A 26,688-nucleotide genomic window follows, 5' to 3' on the forward strand; every position below is an offset into this window, starting at 1 on the left:
TCTTTCCTTATCATTTGCTTTTTCATTAAGAATCCCTTCCCATTTCAAGGTGCAATGTAGCTTTTTGCAAAGCCTTAGCCTTCCAATGGGCTGTCTGCACTACAGACAATTTTGTCCTCCAATACACTTAGGTGAGGGTATGTAACATTACTGGTGAAGTCTGGATGGTATTTGCTTTTCATTTGTGTTGGGAAACTGAAAAAACTGTTGCTGAGAATGGGATTTCACAGGGCTGCTGTCAGATTGGGTGGCAACTCAGCTTTGCAGATAAACCACCTTGGTGCAAGATTTCTGAGGAAACAAATCCAAATAGTTTTAACGTCAGAGAGGTTAGGGGAGGTAACTACCAGCAAGGCAGTAAAATACTGTGCAGAGACCACCTGTGCTTTTTCTCTACTAAGATTTTGAGGCAAAAATGTGTTATCTGCTGTCAAACTCTGTGTGTTCAGACTGATAATACAGAGGCCTGATCTTATTCAGATTGTTAATTTACAAGTAAATACCTCCAAAGGTCTTTCTTGACTTGCTTTCATGCATAACTGTCACAAATGCCTTGTCACCTTTAGGATTTACTGTTGGTTAGGTAACACATAGTAAGACTGATTTTTTTTTTTTTTACTGGCTTTTTTGGTTTTTCCAAGGAAAGGCAAGCCCTAAGGATCCTGGGATGTCAGGCAGCTGCTGTGTGAAGTATTGTTGTACACTGGGATATTTTCCTGCTGCTGTAGGACTGGCAGGGTGAAATCAAGGGCTCCTAAGAATGGCAATTAAGTCCAGGACAAACACATGGGGCTGAGGACAGGATGGCTTCCCGCAGCCACTGCAGCAGGTCCAGCTCTGGGAGATAAAGTAGGGGTAAGGTTTTCAGAGTCTCCACATTGCCCCCCATGAACTGTCTGTCTTCAACTGAAGCAACATTGTGTGAGCAGTAATTCCCAGTGCCCACAAAAAGCTGGGTCTGCTGTGGTACCCCTCTAGCAGCACGAATCCATGACTCCAAATGTCACTCTATTGCTTCCCGGCTCATGAGGCTCCTGCCTGACTGATTCCTTTACCCTTGTCAGCGTTCAGAATAGCTGTGCACCTATTTTAGCCAGGCAAGACAAGTGCAAGTTGTTTTTCATGCAGGATAACTGTGTGCAGCAGCACAGGCAGGGGAAAGCTGGAGTTTTGGCAAGCAGACCCTCAGTGTGGGGCAAAATGCTCGCCTGCACTCTGATGCTGATTTTCTCCTTTATTGGCTGCTCCTGAGGCTGCAGCCGGAGGAACGGTCTCCTGTGGAACGGCAGCTTTAGACAATTTTATTGGCTGATGAATCTGATCTTGCCTGGCCACCTTCCAGAAACACTGACTTGCCCGAGATGAGAGTGAGAGGAAGGTTGCTCTGCCTGGGGCTCTGAAGCGATTGTTGGGAGACCAGCGTAACACCCATGCCTTGCTGCACGGTGAGTATAGAAAGCCAGGTCCATATAGCCACGTCTGTATGCGTAGGGTGCTTCATGATCTGCTTGCTGACACAATTAAATGTGAGGCTGCTGTGGACTGTGTCTCGTTTGCTGCTTAATTATGTGGAAATGTACTTGGTAAATGGCTTGCTGTCACAAAATGCTCGATTAACTGTTGCAATGATCTGAGTTAAAACACTGTGTTTGTGTCCTACTCTGGTTATTTCCTGTGCTGCAACACATTGATTTAAGCTTTTAGCCACGAGAGAGCAAAATGCAGCTGCAAGATGTTGATATTAAAATGTTTTCTTTGGTTTTGTAATTTTGCTAGTGGAAACTCAAAATACCAGAGCTGCTTGCTAATATTTGCTCAAGTCTTCTAAAAATTGCTGATTAATCTTGCCCTTTCTTTTTTAAGGGTAACTTCTGTTAAGTTTGATGCTGTGGATCGTTTTGCAAGTTGTGCTCTGCCACAGAGCAAAAATAGGGCAGAGCAAAGGAAGGGAATGTTTTTAATGTAGCCCCCAAAGTGTGTGGTGCTCAAAGTGGCAGGATACTGCATTGCACCTACATCAGTTGCAAACAGCTCTACAGATAAACATTTCTGAAGAGCCCCCAGAAATATTGCTACCTAAGGAACTGATGGTTGATCAGCAGCACTGGAACAGAATGAAGGAATGCAGCTTTTTAGACTGCAGTAGTCCTATATTATACAAGGATCGCAGTTAATCCTGAGAGTGCATCATGCCTGCTGCTTCAAAAATGATACTAAATAACCTGAGTTTCACTCTAACAGCCTGCAGTGCCCCTGATACTTGGAGCAGAGTTTGAAGATGTCTATTTTTGATAGCTTTGGGAAGCAACATTTTATCACTGTACTTGTTCAAAATACCTCTCTTTAATAATTCGTAGGGGGTTTTTAGGAGAGGTGGTGCAGGAAGTGGGGTGTCAGTGTTTTCTGCAAACAGATCCCTCCTGAACATAGTGCAGGAACAATGTAGTTTCCTCAGAGCTGAGTCAAAATATTAAATTAAAGCTGGCTAAAGCTATACACAGTCCCCAAAGACTTCCCCAGCTATAACTTCCCGTACTCATGGGCTGTGAATAGCACAACTGTTGATGGCAATGATACTTTTCTTCATTCTTCTTCCTGAGGGCCAAGGAGAAAACTGAGCAGCTTCATGATTTGCCTTGGCTGGAATAGCTTTGCAGTACCATACTGGGATGCAATGGGTTCCTTAGGGAGCAGAAATGGATGGCCTGGGGCTGGCTATAGCCTCTTGGAATCACCTGCACCACAGCTGCCTTTCCAAGCTGTGTGGAAGTTATGCTTTGAGTACTCTGGGAAGAGGACAGAGTGGGAGGGCCAAGTTTGTATGTGCAGGAGAGACATGAACATTGATTTGCAGCTGTAATTGTAAGGAGGAGTCTACCCCACCAAGTGGGGTAGAGGGGAGGCCTCATTTGGTGGAATTCCATCTCTGTTTCAGCTCAGTAGTAAATAACTTCTGAACTGGCTCCCATGACAAGTGGAATGGCAGCCATGAAGTCTGGCCCTGTTACCACCTGTGGTTATGAGAGTGAATTAGGACCTTGTATTAATGAGAAATGATGAAGCAAATATGGTTTAGTATGACTTTTGTGCAATTGTGCCTGGCAGCATTGACAAACTTTGGTTCTAAATGTCTTGTAAACATTTATTTGGCCCTGCAAATAGTCTAAACTATGTTTTTGCTTGTTCCTCTGTTTCTGCACCATTCCTGTTCCTGTTCTTGCTGACTGAGGCTTCCAAGGTAGCCACGGGAAGCTGACATTCATACTCACTGGATTCCAAACATCCCTTCCAGAAATCACAGGCTCTGTCATTATATGGAAGATGAGGCTGTTTTATACCTAGTTTTATAGATATGTTTGTGATTTCCTGGGATTTTCTTGTGGAATCTGAATTAGAGCTTATCTCAGGTTAAGATTTAAGTTTAACAAATGTGAAAAACATAGTATTGACATACCAAATCAGTGCCTGTTTGTCCTCCTGGAGAAGTTTTTTGTATTAATGTCAAACACATATCTGTGAAGTTGCAGTCTGTGGCTGTTATAGTTGTAATACTGAAAAGGCAAAAAAAAGGGGAGGAAAAATGAGTGAAGATGTGAATTTTGTTGGTTTAAGATTTAATTGAGACACATGGAAGGTAACCCCTGGCAGAAATGGAGCTTTGCCACTAAGTAGGATGCAATTTATTTGGAGGGGAATGAGTGATTCTCTTAATTATTCAAGGGCTTTTTGAAACCCTGCTACTGATGTGCTGCTGGTGTGTTCCAGGATAATAGTAATCCTGAAAGAGCTGAATAAAGGCTCCTTAGGTATTTTTGAGCCTTTGCCATCACTCTACATGCACAACAGGCAAAATGTTGGTGATTTCTGTCAGTCAAGCCAAAAGTAGATGTGGCCTTACTTTGGGCACCATGGAATGGATACCCAAGGAATGCTCCTTGTGCCTGAGCTGTGTTGGTGGCCTCTGAGCAGTCCCAGGGAAGCAAGGGTGGCTCAGGGCCCTGTGGCAGGGCAGGGGATGAGGATCAGTCACATGGGATGAGTTGCCCTTTCCTGGCCTGGCCCTCAGCTTGTAGCAGTGGGAAGGCCATGAATGAAGCCACCCTCAAAACAGAACAGCAGATATTTTCCTGTTCTGCTTTCAGTCTGGTGTGGTGCTTTGCACCCCAATTGCCTCCCTCAGCCTTGTAAATGTTGCAAGTTTCTCAGTTTTGTTGAAGTGGATAAAAGATAGGGGCAGTTCTAGACATTTTATTTTGAGGGGAGAAAATGGAGAAAAGTAGAAAAAGGAGGTGACTAAAAATATAAAGCTTGTGATCTATGTTAATGATTGTACTTGGCAATTCTGCAGAAATGAAACCAAGAGAAAACTATAATTCTTTGACTTAAGAAAGCATTTGTCTGGGAATGTTTTGTTTTTAGCTTAAGACCTGAGTTAAGGGAGTGGAAATACATTGATTTGTATTTTGACAGTTTAAAATGGCTTCTATGCAATGCTCTTACAGCATGTTCATTTAGAATGTGGCCTTGCAAATTGCAATAGTATTTTAAAACACTTGAAATGCAGAATGACATGTAAACTGTCTGCAGCGATTTTATTTTTATCTTTGTTGGGTTGGTTGGTTAGCTTGGATGTGAATTTGTATTTCTGTATATGTATATAAACATAATCCCATTAACATGTATGTAAGTAGGAAGCTGGTAGGCAATATGCTTACATATATACCAGCATGTTATTGAGTCATAACATGAAATATTTACTCTCAGTATCCATGTGCTGTGGATTCATGCTAGAAGTAATAAGGCAAGAAACTGTTTATGCTCTATGATACAGATAGCCAGATCAACAGTGGGAGTGAAAACTGGAATTGTTCTTCCGTTTCAATTACAGCCTGACAAATGGTGCATTCATTTTTCATTGTTAATAAATGGCCCATATGGCATCCTTTGATCACATGCTCTGCAGCTTCTGCAACAGTAAGGCATTTATTCTCAAGGAATACAGAACCTAACAATTGATCTCAGCTTTCTGAGCAAAATATTGTCTTGAGTAAGGGAATGGACAGTACCAGGAGAAGGTACCCTAGGTAGCTCAGAGTTTTCCAGTCTGAAGGCTTGGAGCATGCTGCACCCAGCAGCAGAGCCAGCAACCTCCTCATGCTCCAAATCACACTGGAAATAGCCAGGAAAGCTCTTTCTCCACTAGCAAATTCCATTCTTTCACAGACTATGTGAGGATGGCTTTTCCATGGTGCACAATCCAGATTCCAGGGTGCCTGGCATGCAGGGATAGAGAAAAACTAACCAGAGAAGAAATTTAGAAAGCAACGCAAAGCAAAGTTAGAATTTCTTTGTTTGTGAGAAATCTGTATGACCAAAAAACCCACCAGCCTGATGCACACATCCCTTGTAATAAAGACAACCTATTTCCTTTTAATCACATTATTTATCATACCTTTTAGAAGCTTCTAAATCCATAGCCAGGACACCAGCTGGAGACATTCAGGAATATCTCCATGGAAATACCATCTTGGAAAGCAAAGCTTGCTGAAGTTTGCTCATTATTTTCTGCAGAGCACTGCAGTCTGGGAGAAAACAGGAGCTAGGCAACACCATGTTTTCTACACCCACAGCTGTAACAGATGGATGGGTGACAGGACCTCTCCAGAGCAGCTCATGTCCTCCCTTCATGGTGTAGCTGTTGCAGCCACTTTGATCTTAGTGGGCAGACAGTGGCTGGGACCTTTCTGGGTGTTCCTATCACAAAATGATAATGATTATACCCAGCTCGTGCCTTTAATGTAAACTGAAGTGTTTACAAAGCATGTGTGGATGTACACTTCTACCTCCCCAGACACAAGAGGTTTCCTCCCTCACAGTGTTCATGTGAACCTCCCAGGGATAAGGAGATGCAGGATGGAAGCAGGGGAAGGGAAAGCCTGCTGGACTCCTTGGAAAACTTTCATCAGTAAGACAGCAACCTGCGGCCACTTGTAACTGCGACACTGTCAGCACCCCCAGAGTAGTTTCAGCTTCTCCTTTGGCAGCAGCAAATGGCAAAACTGCACAGACTCACCCATGACCCCATATAAGAGTATAAGGGGACACAAAGATTTGTCTCCCCTTAATCTTTTGCAAAAGATGGACACAATATGAAAGCTTAAACCCTAAAGCAGACGGTGCATTTCTGTACCATCATGTCATGTGTTTGATGAAACGTGGCTGGTTGAGTGTGTCCAGATGGGCATTGCTCCTTTGGTCAAGAAACCATTAAAACGTGGCAATTTGTGGGAATCTAGGCTAAAATAGGCTCTCACAATGGAGAGCTAGTACAAGGCACAAAGTTGAACAAATTGGTCCCCACATAGGTAACCAAAGGGGGTGGGGGCAGGATGGGATGACTTTAAAGTTATATAATAATTTAATTTGCTGTTTTAGTGCTAATGTAGAAAATGTTCCCCCAGCATACCTGGCTTCTCTTTTCATCTGGCTTCTTAGGAAGAATTTTTTGAGGAAAACGCTCTGTGTGGTGTTACAGGCATGTAATTTTCAGGCTAGACTACAGAAGGATTATATACTTCTTATTTTGGTTTCCCTTGAGAGAGTTCTGCAATGTTTCATAAATCCAGATGACTGTATAGGTTTTAGTGAATATGTAATTTGCCACTGGAATATATGCTGGTCAATGCTTCTGTTCTTAGAGGAGATGGTCACTAACAAAAATGATGTCTGACAGGCTGTTCCTTACTGTGGAATGATCTGTCTGTCACCTCCTCAGGTTTTTGTAAATTGCTGTGGCTCAAGATTAGGGTAAAATATTTAAAAGTTGTCAAAAGCAGCTTTAAAGCCTCTGACCTTCTAGCTTTTAGAAATGTTTTAGGTACTTATGATGTTGAATCCTGTAATCACTTGTGAAAATTTTTCTAGTCCATCTTCCTTGAATGAATTGAAATGTCTATTTCCTACAAGTAAAAAGGGCCTAACTTTGGCAAAAAGCATTGCTGATCATGAACTTGCTGAAATCTGTGAGGAGAAAATATGGAATTGACTTGCTGAACTGATAAGATCTGTCAGGGTCAGTCATGGGTAATTACCTCAACCTCTCTAATAGAAAAGATTGTGCTTGGAAAAAAGCATGGTAGGAAAATGCACTTGTCTCAGCAAAGGAATAGTGAACACTTGCCCTGTGCAGGGCCAGGAGTTGGATTCAGTAGTCTTTATGGATATCTTCCTACTCAGGATATTCTATGATAGCATGATTCTGTGACTTGAATTATTTTCCAGAATCCATGTTACAGGAAATAGGAGTTTTTTCACAGCAGATTAAATTTTTATATTAAATGTTCCTCTTTGTTCTGCAAACCGAATCTCATTCCTCTTGACCTTATTTAATATGGTGGACACCAGAGTTTAATATAAAAAAAAGAGAAGAAGTATTTGCTTAACTTCTTAACCCCCTTTTATATTACAAGGCTGTGGCTGGGTGGAAGGACAAAGGTATGATGCATGAAAACAGGAAAGGTTTGTGTTCAAGTTGATGTCCCATGTTGGCTCCAATATATGAGCATCACACTTTCCATCAGGGTGTCACAGAAATGCCATGAATCTCCTATATGCAGGTGACTTCTACTGAGAACCAAGGTAAAAAACATGACCCAGTCAAGTGTGTGATAAATATAGACACCCACTGCAGCAACTTGCACCAACACAAGCTCTGAGTCGCAAGCAAGACACGTGGCTGTGTCTCAGCAGTCAGTCCCTGCTCCAGGCTGCAGTTCAGCTGCACTGGCTCCCAGGTTATTGCATCTGCACCAGCCATTTGCATGGTCCCAGGAAAGGTCTTTGTGAAGTTTTGATAAAAGGTGGTTAGATTTCAAAATGAAACTGAAAGGACATTAATACTGAGTAATCTGGGAGATGTCTCTCTACACAGGCTTTATTAATTGTTTCCTTCTGTGGTTATTTACTTACATTTACAGAGCTCAGCAGAGCTATTCCTTGCTCTGGTTTTATCTCATAAAATTCCAATGTAGAGAACTGCCATTCAGGGATGACACAGTGTGATGTAATTTAACTATAGGTAAGGTAGCTTAATTAACACTTTCAGCCTGTCTTAAGGTGGGCTTAGGATATGCAATTTTGCCTTGTGATAACAACCAGTTTTTCATTTATGTCTTTCCTTTATCACTGTAGCAGTGGAAAAAGAGCTGATATACTCTTTCCTTGTCATGTGACCTTGCAGCTCCACAGTGGGACAGGGAATGCTCTGTTCAAGAAAAATCAGTGTTTTGGGGGAAGGACTCAGCAAATTAAGTGGGAGCCTGTTTTTTCTAAAGGCTGATTCATACCAATGTGAAGATCCTCATACACTGTGGAGCAGCACTGTGCTGATCTCAACAGAGCTACTTTGTTTGATGGGGGTTAAAAATCCCAAGGGTGTGTGATTCTCTTCTGCTGATGCAACTATCACCACTGTGCCTGGGAAAGGTGCCTCTCTCTCTTCCTCTTCTCTCTTTATGGCCTAGCAACCCTACAATGCACTGTTTGTCCCCTTTTGAAGGTTGCCCTTGCTCACGTGGTGAGCTGTGGCTCAGTGTTGCTCCTTGTGTGAGCTTTGATGCCATGAGCCTGGCAGCAGAGACAGCACAGCAGCACTGGCTTTGCTGCAGCTTTACTCCCTGAAATGAGACCCCAGGGCCTGGTTTTCCCAGCTTAGCCAGGCTGCCATCTCTGTGCTCACTCTGCTTGTCTCCACATAGCAAAACTGGGCTTTTCTCCCTGCAGCAAGGCATATTGAGGTGGTAGGAGTTATCCTGGGATGGGCTCCCCTGCTGGCAGTGGCTTATCATGGTATATTGAACTGGGCTGCTTCTTACATGTGGGAGCAGGAAAAGCCTGTCCCCATGCTGCTCCTCCTGCTCAGTTTATAGTTTTAAAAGGCACAGTCTGCTTGAGTAGCCCTTCTTCTGTGTTTGTAGGTTAGACAGAAGTCCCTGTGGGTCAGCTTTACATCTTCAACTGTAAATGTAGGTCAGCTGGCTGCTGGGCAGAGTTTTCCTTATCCTTAAAAGCACAGCTCCTCACACACAGCTTCACAATACATTGCCTTTGCTGGTCTGTAAGGAGGCTCCTTTTGCCAGCATGGCAAGGGATGCAGCTGCCCTCCTGACACTGGCAGTCCTGCCAGCATGAGAGCAGAGTATGTATTGGTCTAGGTGGAGCAGATATGCAATGAGAGCAATTTCTGCTGTTTCTGACACTTTCCTTTAGTAATGAGAGACTGATATCAGGCCTGTTAATGAAATTAATTATCATAGGATGTGACAGTGTCTGTAAATCAAAGCAAGTCCTTCAGTTCTTCTGTGCCCAGGCTTTGTTTTTTCTGATACTAAACCTAAGATTTGCTCCTTCGTGAATCTTAGAGAGTCCATCAGAAGTCTAAAATCTGGGAAAGGTTCTCAAGAGCTCACAAGGAGCTAGTTTGGTTCAGTTACACTGTTGCTTCCTTCACAGCTCACATTTGGTTTACACATCCCTGCCTGCAGGCTCTAATCTTGGCTGTGACACTCATTATGCTTTAATTTTTTTAGCTCAGTTTCCTAGGAAGTTGAAGCTTATGCAATCCTTATGCAAAAGGAATAGCCCTGAAAGGTTTCCTGAAAAGACAGCACAAACCAGCCAATGGGTTCCTGAATCAGAAAACTTATGTTAAGGTGCACACAGAAGAAGGTGGCTGGTGCAGAGCTTCCTTTGTCCATGGCTATAGAACCACAGCAGGGTATGACTGGGGCTTGGATGACCTCCAGAGGTCCCTTCTGTCCCCAGCCATCCTGTGATTCTGTTGTCCAAGAAGCACTAACATTTCAGCAAAACTCAGCAGAGGGGGACAGCTCTCAAAGGCAAACAGGTTATGACAAGTTTGAGAGGAAGGCTGTGGCATGTGGCATGCATGGGGTGGTTGGCATGACTGTGCTTGGAATCACCAAGTTCATGATCCTCCAGTGTCTCTGGTGGTTGGTGGATATAGAAGGGAGTAAGAGGATACACGGGAGGAGGGATGTGTGAAACACAAGACCTGTTAGGTGGTCTGTGGGGAGCTAAGGAGGTGCTGCATCAATGCACAGAGTCTTTCTAGACTTGATCACCTCTCCTGGAAAGACACCTTGCCTGCAGTGTGTAGAGAGAAGGGGATGCAGATGTGGCTGTGGTAGTTAACTAGGAAAGGAGTGTGGTCCCTTTTGTGGATCTTCAATTTGCTTTCAAAGATGCAAATTTGTGGAGACATCATCAGTGGGGCCAGAAAAACAAACATAATCTGTTTGTAGTATTGTAGTCCCTCTGCTCAAAGTTAGGTTGCCAAATTTCTCAGGGAAGAAAAGCCTTTTTAAAAAACTCAAACTCCTAAAAAATTAAACTAATTTTCTGCCAATCTTTATTACTGAGATTTAATATATTAGTGCTTTATTGAAATCAATTTATTTGGCTACCAGAAAGAGTAAAACAAATTCAGGAAAAATTAAGAAATGGGGTTTTAAAAAGTGAAATATCTTGCATTTTTTAAAGAAAGTATCACTCTATAGTAGATTATTGAGACTATATGAGATTAAGTCAAATCCCATTAAATTTTTTTTGTTTTGTTGCTTCTAGAGAAGTATATTACTTTATCCTGCTCATGAATATTCAGTTCACTTTTTTTTCTTTTAACTGCCTCCTCCTCCTTGAGCACAAACCATAAATGCATAACCCCACATGGGAAACTGAAATACAAAATTCTACTTCAAAAAACCTCTGCTAAATTGATGTCACTTTAGTAAGCCATTTGCAGGGCCACTTCACTTAAAAGCAAAGAAACCTTTAAGGGCATCCTTTAGGTCGTCCTGACCTGTTAGCTCTGCTGAGGCAAGCTGTCTTTGTTCTCAAAATAAGAGAAGTATCTAAAGCTTTGGGAAAAAAGCTATCTCAGACAGAGGTGCAGGACTTTCACATGGCACCATTTGCACCCACATTTGGTGGGTGCAGCCAAAGCCAGTTGAGTTCACCACCTGGTGGGCATCCAGCCCTGTGGAAGGTATCAGTGACATGTCTTGGTCACTTGCAAGGACGAATGCCATTTCAGCTTCAACTGTAAATAAAAACGTGGTGCTCACAGGGAAGTTAGTTACCACTTTTCTGCAGAAGAGAATTGGGCCACTTGGAACTTTAACCCATTTTCTTTCACAAAGTTACAGAAGAATAAAATAGGGTTTCATAAGGGAAGCAATGTAGCAATAAATATGTCTTGTCCTTTACCTCCCTAAAAGAAACCAAAGACATATTTGATTTGACAGTGGACATAAAACCCCTCATTTTTTGCCTCATTTCCTTAACCATAACTAACAAATATGCAAGGCTAACTCTACGTATGTTAGCAGTCATTTCCATGTGGTAAAGGAAGAATTTCTTGTCAGTTGTTAGAGTACTGGCCCAGGGAAATGACAGAAAAGTTTGATCAAGAGCCAGTGCTGGGAATATATCACAAGTCTGGAGGTATGACAGGCTGCCCAGACTGCAGTGCAAGGCTGAGGCAAACCTGCCCAGCTTGGCCCCGAGTTCACCCATCAAAAAATCACTGCCAGGATATGTGCAGCTTTCTACTTTGATGCTCCTTGTTCTGCCAGTGTGATGAACAGGAGATTTGTTCATCCCCTGTCCCTCATGATGCAGGAGGATGTGTTTTGCAAAGATCATCGGCTTCCTCTGAAAAAGGCATTTCTGTCCTGGCCATGGCTGGATGCAGAGTAAGATTTATCTGAGCTGCCAGAGCTGAAATGACTGGAGATATGTTATTGTATTTCCAGGGAGAGTCCCATACGCTGACTGTGTATATCAGCTGGATCACATCCCCAGAATCTCTGGGAAAGAGAAGAAAATGACACCCCTCTGAAGAGAGGATGTCTGGTTTTACATGCACAAGGATCAGTCAGGTGCAACACAAAAGGATGCAGTGTATGTCCAGACCCTCCTGAGCAAAGTGATGTCAGAGGGTTCTTCCCTTGAAAGGGTCTGCAGAGAAATAGTCCTCTAAAATTGCTTGGCTGGAAACACATTTCTTTCTATAATCTACTAAATAGATGCAAACAAGATTTCATCAGGACTTCTAATGGATCTAGGCAGATTCAGAGCTGCAATCAGACTGTGACCTAACCAAATCATGTCTTCTTTGACTTCTCTAGGAGCTACCTGATGTTGATTGGCTTTTGTTACAGAAATCTATTTGGGCAGCAGTGAGGACAAGCAGGGATGTTGAGGGAACAGTTTCCTCAGAAAGGAAAAGGCTTTTTCCTGTGGCTGCTGTAATGTCTTGAATGGTGATGGGGAAGGTGCCTGAGCTTTTATGATTCCTGCAAATACATACATAGAGCAGGAGCTGGGAGGAGAAAGGAAGGCTTTAGCACTGTCTGCTTTGCTGTCAGCTGAGGGTCAGGCTGCCAGCAGCCAATGCTGACAGTGGCTGTTTTAACTCAGACTCTGTCAAGGTTTTGAAGGTGGAGGGAATGTGCTTTTAGAGGCAGGGCAGTGACCTGGAAGGATGCAGCAAAAGCACTGGAGCAGATGAGATGTGGGTCAGAGGCAGCACGGAGCAGAAGGTGCTTGCTGAGCCAGGGCTGTCTGCCTCAGTGGGAGGTGGGTGCAGGAAGAAAATGAGGTGTTTCTACACAGCCACTGCTCTATGCTATGGTGTAAGAAGAGGGGGCAGATCTCCTCAGGCATTTGAACCAGCTGAGCTGTACCTGGGGAAAGAAGTCAGATGCAGCTGGTTTCTGGATTATTCTGACCAAAAACTGCAGTCTGGGAGTTGTCTGTCTTGCCTCCTGCCAATGTACTGGGAGGACTGACTTTCCCATGCCACCTGATTGCAGCCTGTGGATATTGGCAGTGTAGGTTGCTGTGAGAGGATGCTGTGTAGGAGCACTCAAATTGCTTTCTTGGCTGTTTCTGCATACCTGGAGCAGTATAACTGCCTCAGATCATCCCCAAATGTAGGCCAGCTAGCTTGCCTTACAAGAACAACACGGTCAGGAGGGGAGCAGTATGTGGAGGCTGTGCTGCTGGTAGTGCTTGATTTACCTCACCCATCCCTGCCCAGCTGTGCATCCTGCTGAGGGTTCTCTTATCAGAGACAACAGCACATCCGAAGCTCTGCTGCCTGAGAGTCAGCACTGGGGGTGGAGGATAAGCAGATAAACATAATCTTTACATGAAAGAGGCTAATCAATCACTGAAACAACTTATCAGTGCTTGTGGGGGGACCCTTCACCTCTAACAATAGCTAAATAAAGATGATGTATGGGGTTTTTAAAATATAAAATACATATACATGAGTTCAGTGACATTTTCTGCCTTGTTCCAAACAAAAAGCCAGACTATGAGCAATGATGTTATGTGGCCTCACAAACAACTCTATACATAATTTATAGAGTTCTAATAAATATTTGAAGTATACTAATAATGTTCTCTTGAAATATGTGTACTCTTATGTCTGGATCCTTCTTTTGATACACAAATAGATTTGATAACAAGTTGATTCCTCCTAGCTAGTGACCTTCATTTATTCTGGCATAAAACAACTAGTATTTTTCCAAGTCTTCCACAATCTTACAAAATTAAGAATGGAAAGCTGAAGGGAAGTTTTGGAGTCCAGAACTACTAAAGAATTGAGGACCCAATGTGAAAAAAAAATAGTATCCTAATATTAGCAGAGTTGATAATGAATTGCAGAAAGATCAGGATTTATGTAAATTAGCAGACTTTGAATATGAATCCAAAATCCACTGAGCAATCTGGAATATCTTCCTGATGAAGCATTTCACCATGTTTCAGGCCCATTTGGGTCTCCTGCTTCTTTTCCATACACCTGCTCATTGTTCCCAGGTGTGGCAGTCAGCGGCCAGAGCTGTTTTTAAAGATGATAGGCTGTATTTTGCTAGGATGTATCTTTGTGTAGGTTACTAGCTATTTCCAGGAGGTAGCTCACCAGGACTGCCTGGAGTAGTTGGATCTGGGTTTTTTGGCCTTTTGGTGTGTGCAGCTGCTGTTTTCCACATGCCTCAGCAAATGTGGGATTGGAACCAGGCTCCACTGTGGAGGGGACTGACACAGGAAGGAAGGATGCCTGCAGTGCCAGTACACCCTGCAAAAGGAGCAGGAGGGCCAAAGGCATCAAATTTTGAGACAGGGCAAGATGCCCAGTCAGGAGCACAATTATTCATGGACTTGGCTATGCAATTTGTAGTCAAGGAATTTTATAAACACCTTATTCACAGGTAAGTGTGTTGTCTTGTAAGTGACAGCCTTATGTCATATCCCAAAGTAAAAGGCCTTTATCAAGAGCTCTGCAAATTAAATTGCTACTTTATATTAGACTTTTTTTCCAGTGGCTATGAATTCCTTGGAGGTGCTTTGCTTTATTAGCAAGAGGAGTGTGTGCTCTGCCAGAAGCTGAGAAGAAATAGGTTATGGTTTCTGGAGGATTGGATTTCAAAAGCCCTTGCAGCTGCTTAGGTAGAGTTTAAACCTTTTCTGCTTAGGCCTTGCAAGTGCTGTGCTTGCCAGGTTGGCCCTTAGCCTAGGAATGTCAAACATCAGTTCTCACACACTCATTTTATGCCTTGTGGTTACCTGGGGTGTCCACAGAGGGAACACACCACTCTGTGCTCAGACACTGGTCCCAGTAAAGGTCCAAATATGCAAATTTAGGCCTACTGTAAGCTTTTTGTAAAAACTCTTGTAAACTCACCAAACTGAACTCTCAAGTGCTAGAAACAGGAATTATTCTACTTAAATTTTCAATTACTTAATTTCCAATTACTTCAGGATTTAAGCCCAGTATAGATAAAGCCAGCAATGTAGTGAAATAAATTTGGAGAAATGGAGTTCAGTTATTTTTAATTTGGGCAGCTGAGCCTTTCTTTTCTATCAAACAAAACACAATCCTTTCTTTAGTTGTTTCTGGACATGCCTAGAAGCACTAATATTTTTGCAGCTTGATTTTTAGCTTCTTTTCACCTCGTATTCCCTCTGCCTTGAAGAACAATATATACCCTTAGCCATGATATTTAAACATGCACCCTCTTCTTTGGCCTAACACTAGAAATGTTTTTATTAGACAATATTTGTCAGTGTCATGGTTTACTTGACAAAGTAAAAAGTCATTGTGGTGGAATATACTCTCAACCCTGGTGTGACAGTGTGTGCTCCATGGTGCTGTGCAGAGTCTGTGGTGGGAAGCAAGGACAGCTGGCCTCAATTCACAGCAATTCTGAGATTGCAGCTGAGATATTGGCCACTCACAGAAGGGAGGATCCTGCCAAGGAGGTTTTTTCACTCTTTGCTCTCAGTACTTGCCCAGGATTGAAGGGCTGGCTCTGCAGCAGGTAGGATGGGGAAGAGAGAAAAACTCTACCATGACTCCCTTTGGGAAATCCTCGTGTCTTCTGAGATTACTGTTTAGAGACTGAATTTTGCTGCATCTGTAAGTCAACAGTGGGGCAAGAATTAAATAATCTTTTTTTTCCAGTGTGTTACAGGAAAAACCAACTTTACCTCCTTTATGTGATTGTTTTTAGGATGTTGAAGAAGCATTTGGCATAAGAAGGATAATTTTCCAATTAAATACAAAGTCAGGTCATACACCCAGCTCCTTCTCAGCTGGCTGTCAGGCTGTACAGCAACATGCCAGGCAGTGTTGTCTAGTGCCTTGCTGGTAAAAAAAGGCACTCAAACCTGCATGCTCCCTTTTTGAGTACTTGCTTTAAATCCCTTCAGTTAAACAAGGTCTTCTTGTAGGGATGTGAAATCTGGTGGACCTCTGCATGAAAGCCTTAATATCCAGGACATAACTGTCTCTTTTAGTGAGATTTGTTGCAGACCAAATTAAATCACTGGAGGAAGTTCAGCTGTCTTTCTGATAGCACTTCCTTAATGATCAGTGATTTTACACTTGAATATAAAAACCGCAACATTCTCAAAATGTTTGGCATTAATGGGAATGTACTCCCACTGAAGTCAATCATTAAATGATCTTCATTTTAATGAAAATAATTCTAAAATGCCATCTGAGAAAAGCCTTCCAGGCAAATTTTTAACTCTACAGAAGTTATTTTACTTTGCCAGACTATCTGACAAAGTAAGTAACTTTATCTAACTTTAGTTTGACTTCTGGTTGGTAGGAATCTTCCAATAGTCAGTTGAGAGTGAGCATTCCCAGAGGGCAAATCATTGTAGCCACCAGTGATGCCCCTTTTAAAACAGGATTAACTACTCTGTGAAGGTTTAGGTTGCAGTGCATTAATTGGATTTTTACTCTATTGACTATACAACTATAGATACTTGTAGTTCACTCCAGGTGTTTATTCTTTACCACATATTCTTAGGTGCTTATAAAAAGGGTTCAACTTAGTCTGTCTGTCAAAATGTGTGTAGATATAGTTGCAGCTCATACCAGAGGTGAATTTAATTTAAAACAACACAGATTAGCCATTCTTTAAAAGCCTCATCTTGATCACTGCAAATTTTCTAGGCAATGAATCAAATAATACTGTCATTTCTACTTAACTTTCCCTTACACATTGCCTTTGCTATTCAGAAGTTTTTCTCTTCACTGGTTTTGTTTGTTTGCTTTCTCCTCTGTACTCCCAGGAAGCTGTAAGCTCTTGTAGGGCAGTGCTGGGTTAAAGTTTAGTGAAATCAGATTTCAGACATGTTCATCTCAAAGTCCTCTACTGCAATGTTGTGACTCTCCCTAGTGCCAGTAGGAGTCACACAACTCAGCTCTTGCATATTGTTTTGAAAATACTGAAGCAGATTCAGTCTTTTAAAATATATTGTACTTCCTTACTTTCTTGGATAATTTCCCTTTCTGAAAAATGTGCTAATTTCTGTGCATATAAACACTTGCTGTGGAGAGCAGCAGAAAGAATCCATTTCCTGTAGTTATTTTGTCAGGGCTACAAGTGAATGATTCTCATTTAACAAAAAAACCCAATTGAAAATCAGCAAAACACTTTGAAAATTTGTGTTGATTTTGCAAATAATTCAGGGAAGAGGGGGAAAAAGTCTCATCACAATACACCTCAAATCCTCTTGACCAGCACATCCTCTGTTATCATACATTATTAAGTTAACTGTAGACCTGAGTAATTTTATCTAACCAGGGACATATTTTTTAGTCTTTCTTTTTTATTCATCTGCTCTTCATGGGCACCCCCTTATGCTTTGCTGAAATCTAAGAGTATGTAGAGTTAGCAAGATTGCTCTGCAGAGGGTACCCTGAGTGCCAGAGAAGTGATGGAGAATGATTCCAGTGTGTCCTGCTTTCCAGCTGGGCTGGCAGAAAAGCTGTCTTGATGGTATATGTTGTACTGCAAGACAACCATCTTCTGGCTAAAACACAGCTCAGTACTGGTGTAATCCTGCTGAAATGACCAACATGACTCAGAAAGGCTCAAGCTTTGTCCTGGAATGGCTTCCACAAACAGGAAGCCAACCCTCAAAGAAGCACACTGATGTGCACACACCCAGTGCTAATTTGGGCACAGTAAATATCATCCTGACTCATCTGTTGGCTTTCTCTGCCACTCTTTCTGGAGGGTGAGGACTGCAGGTTTTATGGATGGTGTTTCTAACAAGCAAATCAAATGCTTCAAGCCTGAAGGGAAAGTCACATCCCCTTCTCACTACTATAATTTCTACATTATCCTGACTGAAATTAGAGGTACAGTTCTGAAAATATATCTAAAGGTAGGGTCCAAGGGGAAGAATCTTTAAATTTATTTTTATTCTTGTAATTAGATGCCTGAGGAGGAACAAAAATCTCTCTGTGAGAGTATAAAGTGCTTACCGGTTAATGAAATGGAATCATGTTCTCCATTAATTTGCTTTGCACTCATTTATTGTGAACCTCTTAAAAGAGCTGATGATTGAAAAGACATATGTCTTGAAAGCATAAGGATTTATTCTGGAAAAACATCTATTGTTAACAATCCCATGTGCAAACCATCTAATTGTATCATTGGTAGCCCTGGGGTCTCATTTATCTTTTCCTTTTGCAATTTCAAGGTTTAGTTACATTTGTTTCTACTTGTACCAGCCAACCTCATTTAACAGACTGACAACAGGGAGAAATGTTCCCTCTCTAAAAGGCTCTTTCAGGGTGAAAAGGGCTCTGTGTTCTGGAGAGACATTTATCTCAGTTCTAAGGCTGGCACAAATCTCCCAAATTCTCCCTTTAAGCCTTCCCAGAAGAGTCTTGGCTCTGAATGCTTCCAGGTGTGGGTTCCTTATGCAGGGCTGTGTTTCACTGCACAAGGCATCTCTAGAAGATGTGCCTGGAAGAAAAGCCAGAAGAATTAATATACAAAAGTAGCACCTTCCCTGTTTGTTTGCTTGTGGTTTTTAATCTCACCCCCACAATCTTCTGGAATGATTGGGGAATCTCCAAACAGGAGGCAGCCAAAATCTCTGTAAAGAAGGTGGCTTAACATAAGCTGTGATGGTGACCATGCTGAGCTGATGCCCAAGAGAAATGTCTAGTAAAGATGAGAAAGGCACACAATTTGCAGGTAGAAGGCAGCATCTCAAACACAAAGCATTGTTCTCTTTTATATCCAGCACCTGCCTGAGAGAGCAAAGCTCTGTCCAGGCTTTGTGCTAGGCATTTCTGGAGTGTCTCTGATGGCTTGTCTGCTGTTTTTTATTTTATTTATCTTTGTACTGGACTAGACAGGATCCAGAAAAGGTTTTGCTTCTTTTTACCCCCCTTTTGGGATGAGGAAACAGGCCAGCAGCAGGCAGTTTTCCCTAACTTTTATTGAAACCTTTCAGCTTTAACAGCTCCACATGTGCCAGTACTGAACAATAAGTGCCAAACTAATTTTTTACAGGTGGATAAATTAGGTGCCTGAGTGTTTGCACATGTGCCCCATTTATTTCAACTGGCACTGTAACATATTAGCTTGAGCCATAGGCCCATGCTCTATGGAAGAAAGTGAGATGGAATAAATCAGTGCAAAGCACTGATGCTCCTGAGGTAGATTTTTTCCAGCTAGCTGGAGATCAAGTATTGCTAAAGCAGACTTCATGTAGCAGGGGAGAACAAGGCTGTCCAAGGCCCTGAATATCTAAGTATTCGGAGATTATTTCAAAGATTTTAGTATGTGAAGCTCCTGGAAAGAGGCAGGCTTTCCATCTGTACTTCTAAAGTCCCAGTGCAATGCCATACCTATCATAACTTTTCTTCCCTAAAATGAGGGATTGGACAAAACTAAGGGAAATTTTCCCATTTCAGTGGTGTTTTGGTGTAGTTTAGTCATGCATTATTAATGGTAGCCAATAACCCAAATGCACACACTGAGTTTCATCAAGGTTTAATGACAAATGCCATGGACCAATCACCATCTTCTTTCTGTAAACTGTTAACAATTACGTTTCCAGTATTACCCACTCATGCCCATCACCCAAACTCACAAAGGTGTGTGCATCCTCCCTGTCCACACAAGGTGGCTCCCCCCCATCCACAGCATCTCCTCACTTCTTTTCATCTCCCAAGGCTGTTTTTATTCCATGTCCCTATTCCTGCACCTCAGTCCCAGGCCCTGCTGTGGGTGCCCGTGGAGGGTGCAGGCAGCAGTGGGAAATGGGGGCCTGCTGCTCTGGGAGGTGTGTTTGTGCTGGGCTGATTAACCCAAGCACCAAGCAGCTCCATGGTGTTCAGTAGCAGAGAGAGAGAATAAAAAAGAAGGTGCTTCCCAGAGCCCAGTTTGACTCAGAAGATGAGAAAATGCAAGGGGATTTAATGAGACTGTGGTCAATGTGAGTCTTCAGCAAGTGAGGCAGCAGCCAGATGTGTGAAGCTGGCATTGCTTGTAATATAATATAGGCCTGAGGTGCTCACATTAGCCTTCCTTCCTTCTTTCCTGAATGATGTCAAGGGTAAGGAGACTTTTATTTAGCTTTTCAAAAAGAGGTAGACCCTGAATACAGGCAAGGTTTTGGGGTTTGAGGGTTTTTTTTCCCCTGTAGAAAATTCCAAGAGGATTTTCTGTGTTGGAAAATCACAAGCTGACTGAAGAATAGCACTGGGAAAACAAGGTGAAGATATGCAGCACTGGGCTGCCAAGGAATTTTCTGGCTTGCTGATTCTGTAAGTATCCCATTAGAAACTCTTTTTGCAACAAGCTGTGCTTCTTTTTGTAATATAGTCTGATAGGGCAATTTAAACACTGCTTAATTATCAAGTCTGATATCCATTATGTTGGAATGAATCAGTGTGCTATTTTGTAAAGTAGATAAAACTAGTGAGATCATATTCCTCTTTTATTTTTAATGGGGATTTCTTAGATGTCGCTCCAGCTCTTGTAACTTGAAAAAGGATGTAAAAGAATTTGGTGTGTTACTGAAATGAGCAATGTTAAGGCATAACCCACCCCATAACGGGTTGTTGTCTTATCTCAGCTTCACTTAAATGAGAGTGAAACTACTTTGCTGAATTGCAGTATTTATTATTTAGGCATGCAACATCCACTCTGTTACAGTAGTAACAGTCTGAGAATACCAGGTCAGCCTGGCAATTACTAGCTGCTTCATTTATTTGTGGAAGCAATTTGTGCAATTCATTATCTCTAAATGTAACACAAGAGGTTTGCTGCATTTTAGCTTTTTTCCTAAGAGTTTTTACAGTATTTTACTGCTCTGACTCTTGCAGAGTCATTTTTAGCTGATGGGAAACAGAGTAGGAAATGGGTGAAAAGACAAATTCTCTTTGTCTTAGTGTAGCACAGTGTAATTTCTTAGTAAAAGATAACACCATTTGTTCTAGCAGCTTATTGGCAGTAGCAATTTACCTTCTACCCTGGAGTATCTGAATTTGACCTCTTACATGTCTTTTATACTGTAGTTTTAAGATTCTTAAGAGCATTTTGATTTAGGCACAAATGCAGCAATGTGATTAAATCAGGATGAAGCATCTACTTAAAGATAATTATGTACTTATATATGCTGCTGAAGATGACTTTCCTACTGATTTATGCAAGGGGAAAATTGAGTACAAAAATACCTAGGAAATAAGGCAGGTATCTATTTCTTTTGAGATACCATATCCTCTCTCCTCCTCTTTTTTCCATATCTCATTTAAAAAAACGGTATTTTTTGATTTTTAAACACTCAATAAGGGTGTTTTCTGCAGCTATGCTGATGTCCCTAAATTTATGCCAGTAAGTTGAATCTCCATATGCTTTCTATCTTTCCTTAGCAGTCTCACTAGGCCTACAGTGTCTGTTAAAGTTGTTTTGCTGTTTTAACAGATACTGTTAAAGAACAGAAGTTCTAGAATTTTAGAACTTCTATTTAGCTTTTTGTTGTTGTTGTTGTTCTATCTTCTGGAAAGATTGATGTTGACAGAGACTATTAAGTTTTAAATTTCTGGGTTCCTTCAGCTTAGTGATGAAGGGACACTCTCTGCAGTCACAGAGCCTGTGCAGGATATACCAGAGCTCCCTGCCAGAACCAGGGAACTCTGCTCGTTTAGGAGAGCAGCCTCATTGTCTCTTTCAAAGCTGTGGAGTAACAAGGGAAGGCCAAAGTTTCTGGGCTTTCACAGCACACTCTGATACTGGAGGACTTCACCCGTTTCCTACTGGTCCAGTACTTTCCAAAGCCCAGTGTGGGCAGACTGCTAGTCCCCCAGCAGTCTGTTTAGGTATGGCTAACTGGTACCTTTACCATTAGATGGTGCTTCCAGCCTGTTCCTGCCTAACACTTTTATTCCTGGCACCCCAGCCCTGCAGTTACCATTGCTGTTGGAGGGGAAGAGGCCCTCTTGCTGGCACTTGCAGCAGAGCACCTGAACGAAGCCCAGGAAACAATTTTTCTCTTCATTTCCAGGCATGGTGCTTTGCTGACTTTGTGGTTACTCCAAGCTAGGATATAACATCTTGGTGTTGATGTATAAGGTGGGAAGTAGTTCCATGTGCCAGGTTAACTTACAGTCCCTCGTAATCTGCAACTATGGAGGAAAAAAAAGATAACCTGTGCCCCAGAAGAAGTTTATTGACTGGATTGTGCAGTCAGGACAATTAACCTATTCCTTATTTCGAAGTTCATTAAAACACACTGCTTTTCCTGATAAGTGATGATAGTCAATGATGAATATTAACCCAAAATCCATAACAGGCCCTCTGGCACCCTGCTCTATACATCATGGCAAGTGTGGTTACAATTCTACCCTGGTGCTTTGCTGCCATGCCCTTGAGCTACTCATTAATATTTGTGCAAAGAGTCCCTAAACCATGGACATGCCTAAAATGTGAGCCCACCAGAACATGTGTTGATAGCCAAATTATGGGTACCAGTGGTACACACTTCACTGAGGCCTGAGTAAGTGTAGGTAGCTCAGTTTGGCTTTGCCTGGACCAACATTTTGCCTTCCCAGGCCTGATGCATCCCTGCAAGTGGGGCAGAAAGGCACATGGCATCCTGGGCAGCCTGTGCAGGGTACACAGGAGAGAGGATGCTCCCCTTTAGTACAGTCACACCTGGGGACTGAAGTGTTTCCTTCCTGCATGTCTGGCCAGGCAGAAAAGAGCGGATCCCTTCTAAGCCATATGCAAAAAGAAGGCATACCCTGTTTTTGAGGGTGGAGATACCAAAGTGCAGGACAGGAAGCTCTGAAGCTGGAATGTGGTGGGTTGGGAAGGTGCTCCCCAGACCTCTCTCTGGAGCACTGACTCACAGCTCCCAGTGAATCAGTGCTTCCAGGAGTATGAAGCAGGATGCAGCCTATGGCAAAAATTGCAAGTAAAAGAGCTGTAAAAAGAAAATGTGCAGAGTTCTTGAGGCCAGCTGAGAGCAATTTTTAAAAGAGGTCAAATGTAGATCATAATGTTTAGCCTTGGAAACATTGTACTCTCACAAGCTGCTTTCATTTGCGTATTTAGAGAAACAACACAGCATGTTGGGGCCTCAGTTTGGGTCAGGCTGCCTCAATATAATGAGTGAGCAGTAATCATAAGATTCTGTCTCTTTAAATTAGAAAAGCCAGAAAATCTTCTTGCTGAGCCTTCTTGCTATCACAGAGGTTTACAATTTACGTGGTATTTGTCTTTTAACCCTGAAAAAAGGGGTGACAGCAGATTGTGTTCAGATGTGTAGATAAGCTCTAATATATGGAAAGAAGTCAATACTCAGAAAAAGCTCTCTGTGGGCTCCAATATATAGATTTGCCTAAGAAAAAATCCAGACTTATGCCATAATATGTATTTGGGAATTTATAAGAGGGGGATAATACTCTAGTTTGAAAGGGAAGTGGGGGAGTTTTGAAGGCAATGTTTTCTCCACTGTCCAAACCAAGAGCCAGAGCAAGAGGACAATTCCCAGAACCGGTCTCATCAATTTAGCAAGACCTCATCTGCTTAGGAGCAAGCATTAATTGATGGTGATTGTAGCAATTTATTTATCTAGTGGTGAAAACAGATACACAACTCTACCCTTTGGAATTAGACACTTGGATCTCCAGGCCAGGAAAGAAGCACATGGAGATGTGGACTCCTCCTGAGCCACAGGGCTAGCACAGAAATGGAGAGAACTCTCTCCTTTGTTTCAGCTTTGTGGCAGTGTACATAGGAGCACTTAACCCTGAGGCAAGGAGGTCAGCCTTTGGCTCCTGCAGAGAAGAAATGAAGGGATCCAATAGCACAGCAATCCTTTAGTCCTCATTTCTTTTTAAGCTATGCATGATTCATGGGTTACACTAGAATCCCTCCAGCAGAAGGCCATGGATCATTAATGCACAAGTCCACAAGATACGTGACTTCTTGCTGCTTTTGTTACAAATCACATTGTCTACCTTGCACACAGCCAACTTTACCTGTGGCTCTCAGCACCCCCCATTTACAAGTAAATTCTCTGTGCTCCAACGTGTCATGTTAGATGCACCTCCTGTACAAACCACCTCTGTACAAAGAAACCCTACCACTTCAGGAAAATGTGCACTGATGAAAGCAGTCAGTGCCCAGGAAGAGTTACACAGAGCAGCTTAACTTACACACTGGAGCAGGTCACACTAATGTAATTGCTGACCCTCTGCCTTTGGGCACAGAGCACAGCATCCATGCCACCCCTGCAGTACTGCCCTGGGTGGAGAGGATGCCCTTCTGGCTTCCTTTTAGTTCAAGTCAGACAAAAGGATGTTTTGTGTTGAACTTGAAGACTATCTCAGATTTTAAGTAATTTTTTTCACTTACTGTGTGCTCTCTTTGTGAAACAGTAGCTGCAAAACACATTAACAGCTGTGGTCCAAGATGTCTGATTGGATAGTAAAAAGCTAAAGATAAATAAATAGGCTGGGGCAGACAGGTACCAAAAAAAAAAAAAGTAGCAGATGGATCATCAGTGGAGCGCAGTGTGATCAAAGGTACATTCATTTGCAATACACTATGCACAGAGGAAAATAAGATGTTTCTACTTGTCTGAGTGGCAGTAAATTTGTACAGTAACACTGAATTCTGGGGTCCTATGTGCGTGAGTGCTCAAGATCAGACTACTTTGGTAAATGTGCTCATTTTCTCAGCTAAGCTTCAGCCTACTCATTGAGTTAATACCCCACCTAGCAAAGCCTACTTGTCTTCCCAGCATGTTCCCCTGAGAGCAGATAAAAAGGTGACTTTTCCTCTGCAGCTGAAGGAACCTCCATATGTGCCCCTGTCCCTTATGACTGGGGTTGCCTGTGAGTGGGAATTGCAGTCCAGCCCTTTATAGAGTTGCCAGAGTGAAATACAAGAGTTGTGCCCTGGAATCACACCACAGATGCATCTAAAACCTGCCCCCAAGCAAAGACAACATCACTGTAACTAAAAGTAAGATATTTTAATATAATCTTCCATCTTCATCCTTACTGCTCTTATAGGGAGGATCCAGCTGTTCAAGTGTGAACAGCTCCTCGGTTAGCAATTTCAGGAAATCAAAATAAAAGTTGGGAGAAGTGAAAGCTTACAGATTTGTGGCCAACTGGGACTCATCTCCTGCCCAGTCTCCAAAGAGATGCGTTTTTCAGGGCCAGGCAGCTGTATTTGCATAGCAGTTTTTGTGGGCTCACCATTTCTCAACAAGTAGCTTCCAAAAGTCTCACTTTACTCCTACTTCCAGGTAAAAAGAGCTGCAGAACAGCTAAGATTGGTTTGGTCTATTGCTGCCCCAGAAGGTGTCACTGAAGAGCCAGGAAAGGGGCAGGTTCAGTAATAGTTTTAACTGGGCTCTTAACTGCAGCCTCAAGAGGTGGTGCCTGGAGGTTGGAAACAATTTGGAGTTACAGATTCATGTGCCTGCTGTGGACTGAAGATCTGGAGAATTTTGCATCACAGAATAAATACCCTGAAACTTGCAATGCTCTGTTATTCCTCAGCTAAATCATCCCACACTCTGTAACAAAACCAAACCATTCTTGGGAATTTGGTGGTAGGAGTTTGTTTTTTATAACACACCTTTAAAGGATTGTGTTAATCTTCTTGCTCTTCACTCTGTTGTGTCAACATTACATTATAAATAGTACATAATTTTAAATAATATCATTTTATTGTCCAAGTCTTTAGGCCTTTTCTTAAGAATAGGAGGAAGAGCTGGGATTTCCAATTGCTTTGCTATGATTTATTATTATTACGCATTGTCAATAGTCATGGAAGAAGCACAGATTTGGCAGTGATGTAAGAGGCCTCAAGCAGCTTGTACTGTGAATTCCACAAAGAACAAGTTATACACAGCAAACTGGGTGTCCTTCTCTCCATTTGGGAAAGGTAGTTTGAGTTATTGTTTTAAGTCTTTTCTCCAATGTTAAGCATTTTAGAATTTAGAATTGATCTGATACATAAAGCAGATTTATGAAGGCTATTCACCTCCATCACGGATATTGGAAAGAAATTCACCACTGACGTGGCCAGAGTAGAAAAGCCTCTCAAAAGGATATTAAATGCTCTGCTTTTTAGCCAGTCTCTTAACTACTGAAGACTAGGCTGTGATCTGATCAGATGTGGGGGGTAAGATTATCCTACACCAGTCTACTGCTGGTTGTTAGTTCCTTCCCCAGAAACATGTGCTGCTGTCTGAGGCAGGGTAATGGACTGGATTATTGCATCCATATTCCCCTTCCTGGGCTTAAAAGAAAGTAATTGGAGGGTCTTAGAAAAGGAGGGGGGAAGGGGAAAAAAAAGGGTGGGTTAGGTGATGTTGAGCTCTATAGCTGGTAGATTTCTAGACAGTTTTCTGATCTTCAGAGTATTGATATTGCAGATCTCCTCCTTTCCTCTAGTTTCCAATAACGTCCTCAGCTGAATTGGTTTGTCTTGTTTATAGATTAATACAGCACAGCCCTTTGATATATTGCAGCTCTCTGAAGTAAAAGAACAAAGGAGGGAGAATAGATTTTTCCCTGACAAAGCTATGTCAGGTGAATTTCTCCACTGTACTTCCAAGATTTGAATCAAGAAATATGAAAAAATGTTCCAAAGTCACTAAAAAGTGTTTCTTCTGGTTTGATAAAAGCCACTCACAGTTTCACTGTAGTGAAAATTCAAATATTTTTCCTAACCTGCTCAGCACCAGATGAACCACAAAGTGGCGGCAAGTACTTCTAATGGTATAAATACCATAAGCTCACAGGAATGTATA

General features: G+C 42.2%; 1 protein-coding gene across 1 annotated transcript in view; it reads left to right on the plus strand.

Annotated features, from left to right (window-relative positions):
• Window positions 1–1,293: 1,293 nt before the first annotated feature.
• The window catches only part of OSBPL5 (oxysterol binding protein like 5), a 172,816-nt gene continuing 147,421 nt past the window's right edge, over window positions 1,294–26,688 (plus strand). The window contains exon 1 of the mRNA XM_058806208.1: window positions 1,294–1,445. Coding sequence (XP_058662191.1) covers window positions 1,431–1,445 — 15 coding nt within the window. The 5' untranslated portion in view covers window positions 1,294–1,430. The remainder of the gene's footprint in view (window positions 1,446–26,688) is intronic.

The sequence above is a fragment of the Ammospiza caudacuta genome, chromosome 6 (assembly GCF_027887145.1).
Source record: "Ammospiza caudacuta isolate bAmmCau1 chromosome 6, bAmmCau1.pri, whole genome shotgun sequence".
Lineage (NCBI taxonomy): Eukaryota > Metazoa > Chordata > Aves > Passeriformes > Passerellidae > Ammospiza > Ammospiza caudacuta.